This window comes from Juglans microcarpa x Juglans regia, chromosome 2S, assembly GCF_004785595.1.
Source record: "Juglans microcarpa x Juglans regia isolate MS1-56 chromosome 2S, Jm3101_v1.0, whole genome shotgun sequence".
In the NCBI taxonomy this organism is placed as follows: domain Eukaryota; kingdom Viridiplantae; phylum Streptophyta; class Magnoliopsida; order Fagales; family Juglandaceae; genus Juglans; species Juglans microcarpa x Juglans regia.
In genome coordinates, this window is record NC_054597.1 from 16,288,528 (window position 1) to 16,301,575 (window position 13,048).

Below are 13,048 nucleotides of genomic sequence, written 5' to 3' on the forward strand. Positions count from 1 at the left end.
AGACCATCTAAGAAAAGTACTAGGGATACTCAAGGATAAGAAATTATTTGCTAAGTTGAAGAAGTGTGAGTTTTGGCTTGAGTCTATTGCATTTTTTGGACATGTAGTCTCAAAGGATGGTATTTCAGTAGACCCCGGGAAAATTGAAGCAATAGTTAACTGGACCCAACCAACCATTGTGCACGAAGTTAGGAGTTTCTTGGGTTTGGCTGGTTATTACCGTCAGTTTATAGACAATTTCTCAAAAATAGCAGTTCCTCTTACCGCCCTCACTAGGAAGAACAATAAGTATGAATGAACTGAAAAATGTGAGGAAAGCTTTCAAGAATTAAAGAAGAGATTGGTGACAGCTCCAGTTCTGACAGTCCCTAGCAAAAGAGGAGGATTTGTGGTTTACAGTGACGCTTCATGATTGGGTTTGGGGTGTGTATTAATGCAGCATAGGAAAGTAATAGCATATGCATCTCAGCAATTGAAGACTTATGAGCAGAATTACCCCACACATGATTTGCAGTTAGCCGCTATTGTATTTGCACTTATAATCTGGAGACATTATTTATATGGTGAAAGGTGTGAAATCTACACAGATCATAAGAGTTTAAAGTATTTTTTCACTCAGAAGGAACTGAATATGAGGCAGTGGAGATGGCTTGAACTAGTCAAGGATTATGACTGCAATATTAATTACCATCTAGGCAAAGCCAATGTCGCTGTTGATGCACTTATCAGGAAGCCAATGGGACTAGCAGTTGCTACTCTTACCTCTCAGCCCCACTTAATAATGGACATAGAGAGAGCTGCTATTGAGGTTGTTACTGATGACCAGGAGGCATTGGTAGCCAGTTTAACAGTTCAACCAGCTTTGATAGACAGAATTAAGCTTGCTCAAAAAGAAGATACTAAGGTAGCGAGATTAATAGAAGAAGTAGAAAAAGAAAATAAATCTGAGTTCAGTGTTTCTGAAGATGGAGTGTTAAGGTTCGGAAATAGGTTTTGTGTGCCGGACAATGATAAAATAAAAAGACTCATCCTCAAAGAAGCGCACCACTCCCCTTACACAATTCACCCAGGTAGTACAAAAATGTATCAGGATTTGAAAGAGTCTTTTTGGTGAGATGGCATGAACAGAGAGATTGCCGAATTTGTGGCACAATACCTAACTTGCGAACAGGTGAAAGTAGAACATCAGAGACTAGCAGGGTTATTGCGACCACTTTAGATTCCCGAATGGAAATGGGAGCATATTTCTATGGACTTTATTACAGGCTTACCCCGAACACTGACTGGACAGGATGCAATCTGGGTGATACTGGATCGTTTGACAAAGACAGCTCACTTTGTGCGTATCAGAGTTTCTTATAAGTTGGAGAAACTAGCCGAGCTATATATACAGGAAATAGTGAGGTTGCATGGGTACCCGTGTCCATTGTGTCGGATAGGGATCCTCATTTCACTTCAAAATTTTGGCTAAGCTTACAGGAGGCCATGGGCACTAAGTTAAATTTCAGCATTGCTTTCCACCCGCAGACAGATGGTCAGTCGGAAAGGACCATACAAATTTTGGAAGACAAGTTGAGAGCATGTATGCTGGATTTCAAGGGAACCTGGATACGACATTTACCAGGCTAGCATTAAGATGGCACCTTACGAAGCACTTTACAGTAGGAAGTGTAGATTTCCTTTATATTGGGACGGGTGGGAGAAAGACAAATTTTGGGTCTAGAAATCATACAGAAGACAACAGAGAAGATTGAGACCATTCGATCTAGATTGAGAGCAGCTCAGAGTCGACAGAAAAGCTATGCAGATAATCGTCGTCGCCAATTAGAGTTTGAGGTCGGGAATAAGGTGTTCTTGAGGATTGCACCCATGAGAGGGGTTATGAGGTTTGGAAAGAAGGGCAAGTTGAGCCCTAGATATGTCAGGCCTTTTGAGATTCTTGATCGGATTGGACCAGTGGCTTACAGAGTAACCCCACCACCAGCACTATCAGGGGTACACGACGTATTTCATGTATCTATGCTAAGGAAGTATATACCTGACCCCACCCACATTATCGACTACGAGCCTCTTCAACTTCAGGAAAATCTGACTTATACAGAAGAGTCGATGCAGATTATAGAGAGAAAAGAACAAGTGTTACGGAAGCGGACTATTCCATTGGTTAAAGTGGTATGGAATAATCATGCTATCAGTGAAGCCTCTTGGGAATGATAAGAGGAAATGCAAGTCAAGTACCCACAGTTGTTTGACGAAGATCTCAATAACTTGTGACAAATTCCAAGGACGAAATTCTTTTAAGGGGGGAGGATGTAACACCTGGGCCAAAGCCCAGCCCAGATTTAATGAAGCCCGGCTCACAACAAGTGATTACTTGAATGGAGGCTTGAACGGCATCGCTTGGTGAGTTGTTTTTTTTCCCTTCTGCTGCACTGTTTTTCTTCTTTGCTGGATCTTTCCTTGCACTGCATTTCCACATTGTTCTCAACCCGTACGCACAAACCAATAACTTGTGCAGCTATTTTTATCTCTTCTCACATTAAAAAACAAACCCTCACCTTTTTGCAGACAGTTTCAATTGGTCTTCTCTCTCCCTTCATCGTGCGTTCAACCCCTAGGTTGTTGAAGCTTCCAACCTTCTCTTCATCATTTTTGCACTACCATCAGTAACTCCCTTCTCTCATTCAATTTTTTTTTTCTTTCTTTTCCTTTTTCTTTTTTTTTTCTTCTTCTAGTTTTACTCGCACAGACCCTCTCTTTTACTTTGTTTTGCTTTGATTTGTTATCACACACACACCCACTCTATTTTGGGTTGCCATGCACACACTCAGACCCCTCAAATCAAAGCACCCACTGTAAACTAAGCCCAAAATTCACTGGAATCTCTAGTGAAAGAGATGGTGGTCTGTGCAACGAAGGGTGGATTTTGTGATTTTTTTAGGTAAGTCTCTCCTGAAAATTTTTGGTAATATTCTTGGGTATTACATCGTTGGATTTTGAAATGTGGATAAAGTGTAGTTGATATGGTGGTGGTGTGGAATTCTAATTACATGGCTGGTGGGGGATTAACAGTGATCAAAGGTGGAATGGTGTTTGGGGTTGATTGTCTTTGATTAAATACTTGTCGGTAAGAGGTAATCCTTATGAGTCGTATTTGGCTGCTGCGTGGAAAATTTTTAGTGGGTGTGATGGGGTTTAAATGCTAAGGGTTTGAGAAGGGTACTGTTCGGGTTTAATTTTATGATAATCATTGGGTTAAGAAGGGGATGTTTTGGTGTATTACTCTATAAATAGTAGCTTACTAGATTAGTTTATTAAATGTTGGGTATATGTTTTGTTTTGGTGGTGTTTCTACTAGAGTTCCGACTCAAAGCGTAGGTAATACACGGAAGTCAGGTAAGCGGGGTTCATATACTAGTTTTACATAGAAGAAATGAAATGAGGTTGTCTTTGAAATAAGCATGTTTATTTTTGAAAGAAATTTGAAAACGACCTCAGATGTTTATTCTGCATATGCATAAATTCTATATCAGAGAAAGTATTTTCTGTCATGACTGGTGTAGACATGAGCCAATTTTGTACATTTTGTTTTTAAACTATGCAAAAGAGCGAATATGAAAAATCTAAAAGTTTTTGTTATGAATAAATGATAATATTTTAATTCTGTTTATTTCGAACATGTGAAATGATCTAAAACTATTTAGTACTTTATTTTGATATGATGTGTCATCTGAAAATCTTGGCATGAAGTTCTGATTCTGTATATGAATGTGATCTGATTCTAATGATGTCTGTTATGTTTCTGTTAAGGTCCAGCCACGAGTATAATGGTGGTTTATAACCCTACCACGGGGGCGAAACATGGAATACGACCTAGCAACGGGTATAATGGTAGTTTATAACCCTACCACGGGGGTGAAACATGGAATATGGCCTAACCACGGGTATAATGGTGGTTTATAACCCTACCACTAGGGTGAAACATGGTATATGGTCCAGCCACGGTTATAATGGTGATTTATAACCCTACCACGGGGGTTAAACATGGTATTTGTCCGATGTGATGCTATGAGATGATATGAATATAATGTTTCAGTTTGGATATGCCAAAGGACTATCTTTTTGGGAACAAGTTTGTTTTTCTAAAAATTTCGCTATGATATTTTATACCAAGTTTTGTTTATGTATTCTGAAAGAAAATGTTTTGTTCTGCATATCAACGTTATAAATGCTCATGTTTACATGCTAGTATATGCTCTCTATTTGCTGAGTTGTTGATAACTCACCCTTTGCTCTTCATAATATTTTCAGATGACATTGATGGTTCAGTTGAGGAACAGTATTAGAGTTTGTGGATAAGTTTAGCTGTAAATAGTTTTAAGTATCTCACGGTATTAGTACTGTTGTTGGATGTTATTTATTTATTAAGTTGATTTCAATGGATTTAGACGGTTTATGGAGACTTATGTTAATTTTATTTTATTCTAGTTTGTTATTTGGGACATGAAGGAAAGTTGATATTTTATTTGGGTTGTGATATTGAGGATTTGATATGTGAGTATGTATGGTTTATTCAATTGAAGTATTTACGTTGTTTTGAATATTTGGAAGGATATATTCTTGGTTTTAGAAATACATTAGCATTGTTGGAGATAATTATCAACTCTCCAGACCCTCGGGGTCGGAGCGTTACACTATACAAGTAATTGATTATAATTAGTTTAAACACTCACAACAACCTTTGCTGACTCTAAACCTGATGTGCAATTCCACAATTGACTTATTTGATTTATGCATCAACAACAACTCCATAACTCTGATCCTCCTATGGCTTCCCCTATGAATGTTACTCGTTTGATCTACTAGAACTCTAGTAGCACCATCAATGAACTCACCAGCTACCGATGAACATAAAGAACGTTTTAGAATTGCTATCTCATGGTATGAGATATATAGTGTTTATTCCATATATCACTACATGATACACACGTGAATTACGACAAGAAAGAAAAAAACAAGGAAATAAAAAAATCACCGAGACAATCATGGATGTCATAGATGGACTTTCTATATATACATTATGTCCTCTACGTTGTAGAATTTGCAATGGTGATATTCTCCTCTAATGTTGCTTTCCCAAGATCACAGACACTTAATGGTTGAGCTGGACTTATGGTTCTATCACTCCCCCTCAAAGTTGGCCTTGGATTAGGACAGAGACCAAGCTTGACCTTGAGGTCATGAAATGTACGTAGACTTGGGTAATGGTTTAGTGAAAATGTCTGACAGCTGGTTGGAAGAGGGAACAAACCGAGTTTCTAAAGACCCAAGCACCACTCTTTCACGAACATAATGATAATCCAACTCGATTTGCTTTGTGCATGCATGAAGTATTGGGTTAACAGTCATGTATAGGGTACTTTGAATTGTCACAATGAAGCATAGGAGCAGCAGTAAGGGGAATCTCAAGATCACGTAACAGAAAAGAAAGCCACGTAAGTTCAGATGCAGTGGTTGCCATGGAGCAATACTTGACTTCAGCAATAGAACGAGTTACGGTAGGTTGTTTCTTGGCACTCCAAGAGATGTTATTACTATCCAGAAATGTGCAAAAGCGAGTTGTAAAGGGGTGGCTGGAAGAGCAACCAGCCCAATCGGCATATGAGAAAGCATATAAACCAAGTGTACATGCTGCTAGGAAGTTCAATCCAAATTTTGTCGTGCCATGAATACAGCCTAGAATACGCTTAACCAGTTTATAATGCATCATTTTGGGTGATTACATGAACTGGCATACATAGTTCACACTGTAAGAGATATCGGGTCTAGTAAATGTGAGGTGTTGCAGAACTCCAACAATGTTGTGATTGTGTTTTGGATCAAGAAAGAGTTACTCATTGTGGAGAATATCCAAATCTCGAGGTTGAGGCATCGAGCGCCTCATGGCATCCTTTGGTACACAGTTGCACAGGAGTGAAAATAGGTTTGCAGCTACTCACGTAAGCACGGTTCAAGAAATCCAAAGCATACCGAGTTTGGATTAGAAATAACCCTTGGGGAAACTCGTGAACCTCAATTCCAAGGAAGTGATGCAAGAACCAAAATCTTTGATGAAGAACTCTTGTGCCAATTTGGTGATAAGCCACTATATGTGCTGGAGTCTAGTTTTGGTGATTACCATATCATCTACATAGAGGAGCAACACTAACATACCATGTGAGGAGTGTGAGATAAAAAGACTTGGATTAGAGGTGTTGCAAAAGAACCCAAGTTTCAGCAAGAAGTTGCTAAGTCTGTCAAACTAGGCCCTTGGAGCTTGTTTGAGACCATATAAAGCTCGATTGAGTTGACAAACATGAGATGGCTGAGTTGGATCTGTAGCTTGGGGGTTGATGCATATAAACAGGAATGGAGAATGGAGGGTGAACAATGAAGGAATGAATTCTTAGCATCAAATTGGCACAATTCCCAATCGTTTACCTCTGCAATGATAAGTACCAACTGAATACTAGCAGGTTTAATAGCTGGTGAGAAGGTTTTAGAAAAATCAATCCCATCTATATGTGTATACCCTTAATTTAGCAACCAGTCGGACTATGAGATTGATCCATCAGGATTCAAATTGGCTTTATAGACCCACTTGCATCCAACTACATCATAGTGGGCGAATATGGAACCAACGTCCAAGTATTGTTGGCAGCAAGTTCAACAATTTCTTCATCCATATCAACAGGCCAACCAGGATGATTTTGTGCTACCTTGATGGATCTAGGTTCAGAGGGAACACAAGGGATGAGCTAGAGTTGCACTACGATCCGAAGTATTGCTAATATAATCCAAAGTATTGACGATCTCAAGATTGGATTATGGTCCGAAGTATTGGATCCAAAGTATTGACTATCTGAAGATTGGATTCTAGTGCAAGGGAAGATTGTTGATTGATTGCAGAAGACACAACAGGTACACTGCTTAAGGAAGAGGCATGATTCAATTGTGGAAAGGCAAAAGCTTAAGGAGGTGTGTTGGACAATGCAGAGTCCGTGTCCCATTCCAAGTAGGTAGTGAGCTCCCCCTCAAGAGATGAGTTGTCATAAAGTTTAGTGGGTTGAGAGTAAGGAAAAATTGTCTCATCAGATACCACGTATCTTGAGATATAGATTCGACCTGTGGGAAGATAGAGATATATATTTGTAGCCCTTATGTTTATTATTGTACCTGATGAAGATACTAGGGAGAGACTTGGGTTCTAGTTTGTGTGCGCGATAGTCACCCAAGTAAGGAAAACACTTAGAGCTTAGAGCATGAAAACTCGTGGAATCTGGGTACTTACCGTGCAAGAGAAAACAAGGAAGTCAGAAATCATGAAAACAATCATTGATTTCACAGATGGACTTTACCCAAAACCGTGAGGGTAAATGAGCATGACTAATGATGAATGCCTTTATCAAGCAAAAACTGCATGAACACATTACTTCCAAACTCACCACCTTTTTCACTCTGGAAGATTTTAATTTTGGCATTGAACCGACATCTTACAAACTTATAGAATTGGTCAAAATAGCAAACCAATTCTGATTTCTTTCTCATGGGAAAGAGCCAAGTGGAATTAGTGCAGTCATCAGTAAAAATCAAATGGAACTGAAACTTGTCTTTAGAGATAATGGGGGCTGGTCCCCATAAGTCACAATGTATTTTAAAGAAAGGAGTACTATTGTCAGTAGTAATAGCTAAAAATGGTAAACACAAGATTTGCCCTTTTGACAAATGGAAGGAGACTTAGAATCTGAATCATAGCATATAAGCTTATTTTGACGCAAATAATCAATTATTCTGTAGTGAGGATGCACTAGCCTTTCAAGCCACCAAGCTTTTTTAACTTTTCTGAATCAAGTAGAGAATAGAGCTTGTGAACCTCCATCAGCAGGTGATGAATCAAAGGTGCAAAGGCCCTTATGCTTCCTTCCCTTTGCCACTATCTGATTAAATGTCCTATCCTTTATCACAAAACCATGACCATCAAACTCAAAAATAAGTGGAAAATCAGTTATCAAACGACTAACAGAAATGAGATCTTTCTTAATTTTTGGAAGTACTATCAAGACATCATTTAAGCAAAGAGAAGATTGTCCAACTCAACAGTAGCTTTACCAATGTGAGTGATAGGCAAGGTGTGACCATTTCTAACCATCACACCGTCAGATCTAGAATAAAGTGTTAAGTACGCAGATATATATATATAAAAAAGAAGTCCAATATTCATCATATAAAATGCATGCATGCAACACAAAATAATGCATGCATAAAATAATGTTGGAGATCAAAACGACATAGCTTTGTACATTAAACTAATTATTTTCTTTTTTAAAATAAAACCTGGGTACCAGATTACTTGTACCTGCCCAAGGTATGGGCGGGTAAGGAATCCGATTATCGTTTTGGGTTTTTACCAGAGCAAATAGCTGCCCGGTATAAGCAGGATCATGAACTGTCTGAATTGGATTTGTACACGTTTTAGGGCACGTATCATCGCGTGAAATGCGTCTAGCCTAATGCGCTAACTTCAAGATTCTGTACGTTAATTATCAGCAAGAGATCACTGCTATTATACATGCAGCAGACTTCTTAAGCAAAGATATCTTCCCCCTCCCCCAGCCTGGGGAAAAGAGAGCTCTTAAGGATTTCAAAACAAACATATATATGCAATGTATCATTTAGATGCTTCTCTATTGCCATCTTTGATCGACCAAACCATTAGATGTAGTCTCAACTTGGTCCTGAACAATTGAGTACTGATCGAGAAGCAACCAAAACTTCTCAGCTCCTCTTTTCGCAATCCACCCTTTCCCAAATTATCTGAATTGTCTACAATATTTTTTTTCCGGGGAAGTGCTTAATGAGCCAGTCAAAGTCTCACGGAAACAGCAGAAAAGACAGCCACTAGAAGCACTGAAGCCATATGAGAATGTTTAATGCGTGGATGTCACCCGTATCGGTACTACATTATATTATATTATATATATATATATATATATTGGCTCAGGTGAAGAGCAAAAAAAGTTAGATAGATCGAAGTGGACTTCTATTAATAATACTTATATATCTAGCCCAAAATCCTTAATAATCATGAACAAAAGTCATTGAACACCTGGATACAGATCAACTTGTGACAGCATACAATTTGAAATACGCTGTAAAAGATCTTGAACTTGCACATGGAGAAGGCTTCCAATTCCAGCTCTAAGGGGATGTTTGAAATTTATTTTGGTCTTGTCTCATCTCATCTCATATCATCGCATCTCATTTTGTTCCTAAATATTACTCAAACACAAACACTTTCATACTAATTATTACAAAATACCAAACTTTCAAATAAAAAATAAAAAACAATTCAACTTTTTCAAATCCTAAAATAAATATAATATTAAAAATTATATTATAACAATATTTTAATTTTATAATTTTTTTGTTCAATTTTTTTTTTCTCTCAATTCCCAAAACTCCATAAAATATTCAAATTATCTCACTACTATTCACAAACAATCTTACTACTATTTACAAAATTATCATCTCATCTCATTTCTCAAACATCTCCTGAAGCCCCGCTACATGTATTCATAAAAAGACTAGTTTGAAAAGGAGGATAATGTTAAAAGAAACTGCCAAACATCTTAGACATGGTTTGACTCATCAACTGCTACATTAAATTAGTTGAGACCAAAAAGAAAAAAACCTGAGCAAAACAAAACAATACAAAAGCCAATTTTCTCCTGTCTTTGATATAAAACAAATTAAAGAAACATCTCTTTCTTGTTTAAACACAGTAAAGACCCGATTCAAAACAGTTTTACTCATGCATGGCACTATATTCAATTAGCACGGTTCTCGAAGGTATATAATGGACCTAGAACTCGTTTTCCATATGGTTAACGACATCATTCATGAATTAAAAATTGGGTGTGGAGCAAATTAATAGTATTATTCTACTTGTGTTTTCAGCACAATCAAAGACAACATGGACCATACGACCAGTCACCAGAATCCAGCTTCAATATATAGTCATATTACTTGAACAACTTAAGCATGTATTAAACAAAGTTCAGCTAAACAGCCAACTTTATAAACAATGCAGCATCCAATATAAAAATCACACTTGAAGTCAAATTATTCGTAAGAAAAGCCAAGTGTTGAATCCAACCGGCCGATAATTTCTTCCCACGTTAGACCATTGATCATTGGACTAGAAGTTCTTCTTTCCGTGTGATTATCCAACAGTAGTATCTTCAAAATCCTTAAACTCCAGAAAAGAAGAAAAAAAAAACTTGATTTGAGCGAAACTCGAATTTACTCTTCCTATCACAATTGAAAATACTTTCTTATAAGTTTTCGCAAAATAAGACTCGCTCAAAAGCTCAAGGAAACAAAATATCCTCCTACATTCTCACTATTTTCTTTTTAGAAAACAAAACAAATAAAAAAAAAAAGAAGTTTTCTTGACAGATTTTCCATGGCAAGAAACATTAATTGCATTAGAAGGAGAAGGAGAAGAAGAAGAAACATCCAAGAAAATCTGAATAACGGGAATCTAGGTTCAGTACCTAATGGTGAGGAAGACAGTTCAGTTCTTGTTCAATCAATGGCGGGAGTTGGAAGACGCAGAGGACGGCTTATTGGCACTCCGCTCTTCATCACCTCGAATCGTGGCGGGAATGCAAAAGCCCGATAATGTATCAGTGGCAAACCGGCTTCCACAGACCAAAGACTGGTGAATTGGCAGTGTTTTGTGGTGGTCCGATGTGGCAATGGAAAGATCATCCCAAGCGCGGAACGGGGGTGCAAAACTGGACTGAAGGGGTCCCCTCTGTGAAAATGCTGAGCCTTGGCCCAGTAATGCTTGTTGTGGCAACGTTTGTGAGTTGAAGACAAAATCACCTCTGTGTTCCGCGCTTGTGTCGCTGTTCCACGCCACCATTCTTTGGTAATTGATGTCAAACCCCATCGAAGCCGAGCCCGCGAAGAGGTTATGGTCGTTTGGAGTTGAATGATCCTGGAAAGAGTGGAGGGATAGACCAAGATCTTCGGAGGGGTTGGAGGCTCTTGAAATTATATCAGATGGGTAGCTCTGGAAATTTAGAGAAGATGTTGCAGAGCTTGTGGGGAATAAAGATTTAAAGGTATCTTTGATGGCTTCAGAGTCTAGAGATGGTGGGATGAAGGCTGAATTGTCGTCTGGGTTCCCCGCTAGTTGCCTGTGGAGCAGAAAGTCGTAGCCAGAAGACTCTGATTGCTCGGCTATTGTCAATTCTGCTGAGCCTGCATTTGGGTCTGGTTGTTGTACAGCTGTAGAATTAGAAGTACCAGGTGGATGCCATGGTGGTAGCTCAGCTAGCTTGTCAATGGCGGTCTTCGCCTTCTTGATGAGCCAGTCCACCGCTTTGCTGGGCCGGTCGTAGCCTAAACGGTCTTGAACATCATAGAATTGAATGGCAGTGTGCGCTGAGAGCCGGACCCGACGGTCCCGGGGACCTTTCGACGTGTAGACCTTGCTGTGCCTGTCTTTGCGTCCTGTGGATCGGACAATGTGGCCACCTTGGACTTGGACTATCTCTCCTCCGGTGCTCTTCATACCCGTAGTTTGTCTGTGCTTTTCATTGCCTCTGGTTTGGTTCCAAATTTTGTTTGTTGGGTGCTTCTGTTTGGTGGGAATTTACGGCTTGACCAAGTGGTTGACAGTTTTGGAGGAGTTGGATATGTTGGTAGTGGGTGCTCGTGCCAAGATCTTGTTCTTGTGGTTCTTGTTGTTTTGGGGCTGTAACTTGGTGGATAGGCCTCACTGTTTGCTCATGATTCCTCTGGAAATCCAGAATCCTGCTCTCTCTCTCTCTGATTTGGCTCTTCCAAGAACTTTTTGATTTCTGTACGACTCTTTGAGTTGCTTCTGTTTGCTCTTTCTGCTGTTTGTCGCTCTTTATCTACAACTGCCACAACCCCAGAAACCTGATACTGGCGCTAGACATGCTGCAGATCCCAAAGAAAGCCCTGCCATTGCAATCTCTGGATTCCACATCCCGATAAATACAAAACCACACTGTAAATACTGAAAGAAAAAAAGAATAAACCCAGAATTTAGATGAACTTGAAAACAAAACACAATAATGTTATATAACAATTAAATTATGACTAGCCCATCTATCTGCATCTCTAGGATAGGTGGGTTTCTCCATGTGGGTAAAAAATTCTGTTAGAAAATGATGAAAAAAATTGTAACTCCAAATCCAACAGACTACAGTAAAGGGGGAAAAAAGCCATTACAAGAGGAAAAGAAGAGACTACGGAAAAGGGAAAAAAAAAAAAAAAAGCCATCATTTCATATAATTTGAATTCTGAATGATATTGTGAAATTAATTAGTACGTTCTATGAGGTGTAAGCTGATACAGAAGGGATAAAAGAATGGAGACGTACGAAGAGAAAGGAGAAGAGGACTTTAGAACAGTAGAAGGTCGAGAGAGTTGTACCTTTGGCCCACGAGAGCTGCTGATGCTTCTGAAACCAGGCTTTGGTCAAGTTGAGGTGGAGATATCAGGTCATCTCAAACCCCTAAAATCACAAAAATAAAATCCTAGCTACTAAGTCACGAACCATTACTCATCTAGCCATCTCTCAAACCCTGGAGTGAAATAAAATAAAACTTATGAATCTTATATCATTTATAGAGTATTATTTAATAATATTCAAAATTCACTCATGAGACATCTATGGAGCTTGTTTCTTTGTTACTTTATATTGTTTGAGTACAAACTCTAGATAATCTAATATGCCGTTTGGATGGTGAGTTGAAATGAGATGATGGTGAGTTGAAATAAAATGAGTTGAGATCAAAGATGAAAGTTAAATAAAATATTGTTAGAAAATTATTTTTTAATGTTATTATTGTTTTAGGATTTGAAAAAATTGAATTGTTTATTATATCTTGTGTGTGAATTTAAGAAAGTTACAGTGATGAGATGAGATAAGATGAGATACTTTCACTATCTAAACGGGGCTTAAATC

The 13,048-nt window shown here is 38.5% G+C and overlaps 3 protein-coding genes across 6 annotated transcripts; 2 read left to right on the top strand and 1 right to left on the bottom strand.

The window, feature by feature from the left end:
• Window positions 1-433: 433 nt before the first annotated feature.
• LOC121253422 lies at window positions 434-1,362 on the top strand. The gene is made up of 2 exons (XM_041153432.1): window positions 434-1,070; window positions 1,172-1,362. Exons 1-2 carry the CDS (start codon window positions 434-436, stop codon window positions 1,360-1,362), a joined length of 828 nt encoding a protein of 275 aa, XP_041009366.1.
• A 123-nt stretch (window positions 1,363-1,485) lies between these two features.
• On the top strand, window positions 1,486-2,214 carry LOC121253424. The gene is made up of 2 exons (XM_041153433.1): window positions 1,486-1,624; window positions 1,724-2,214. Exons 1-2 carry the CDS (start codon window positions 1,486-1,488, stop codon window positions 2,212-2,214), a joined length of 630 nt encoding a protein of 209 aa, XP_041009367.1.
• Window positions 2,215-7,613: 5,399 nt separating this feature from the next.
• LOC121251804 (transcription factor TCP4-like) lies at window positions 7,614-12,674 on the bottom strand. Of its 4 annotated transcripts, none has more exons than XM_041151168.1 (3): window positions 12,514-12,674; window positions 10,596-12,049; window positions 7,614-7,994 (listed from the first exon to the last, which is right to left on the bottom strand). In XM_041151168.1, the coding sequence occupies exon 2, from the start codon at window positions 11,621-11,623 to the stop codon at window positions 10,631-10,633; it is 993 nt and encodes a 330-aa protein (XP_041007102.1). In that variant the 5' UTR covers window positions 11,624-12,049; window positions 12,514-12,674; the 3' UTR covers window positions 7,614-7,994; window positions 10,596-10,630. The 4 variants fall into 4 exon arrangements, with proteins under 4 accessions (XP_041007102.1, XP_041007100.1, XP_041007099.1 ...); XM_041151166.1 differs by lacking the exon at window positions 7,614-7,994 and adding an exon at window positions 10,039-10,288 and having other exon boundaries at window positions 12,514-12,673; XM_041151165.1 differs by lacking the exon at window positions 7,614-7,994 and adding an exon at window positions 10,039-10,294 and having other exon boundaries at window positions 12,514-12,673.
• Window positions 12,675-13,048: the final 374 nt, after the last annotated feature.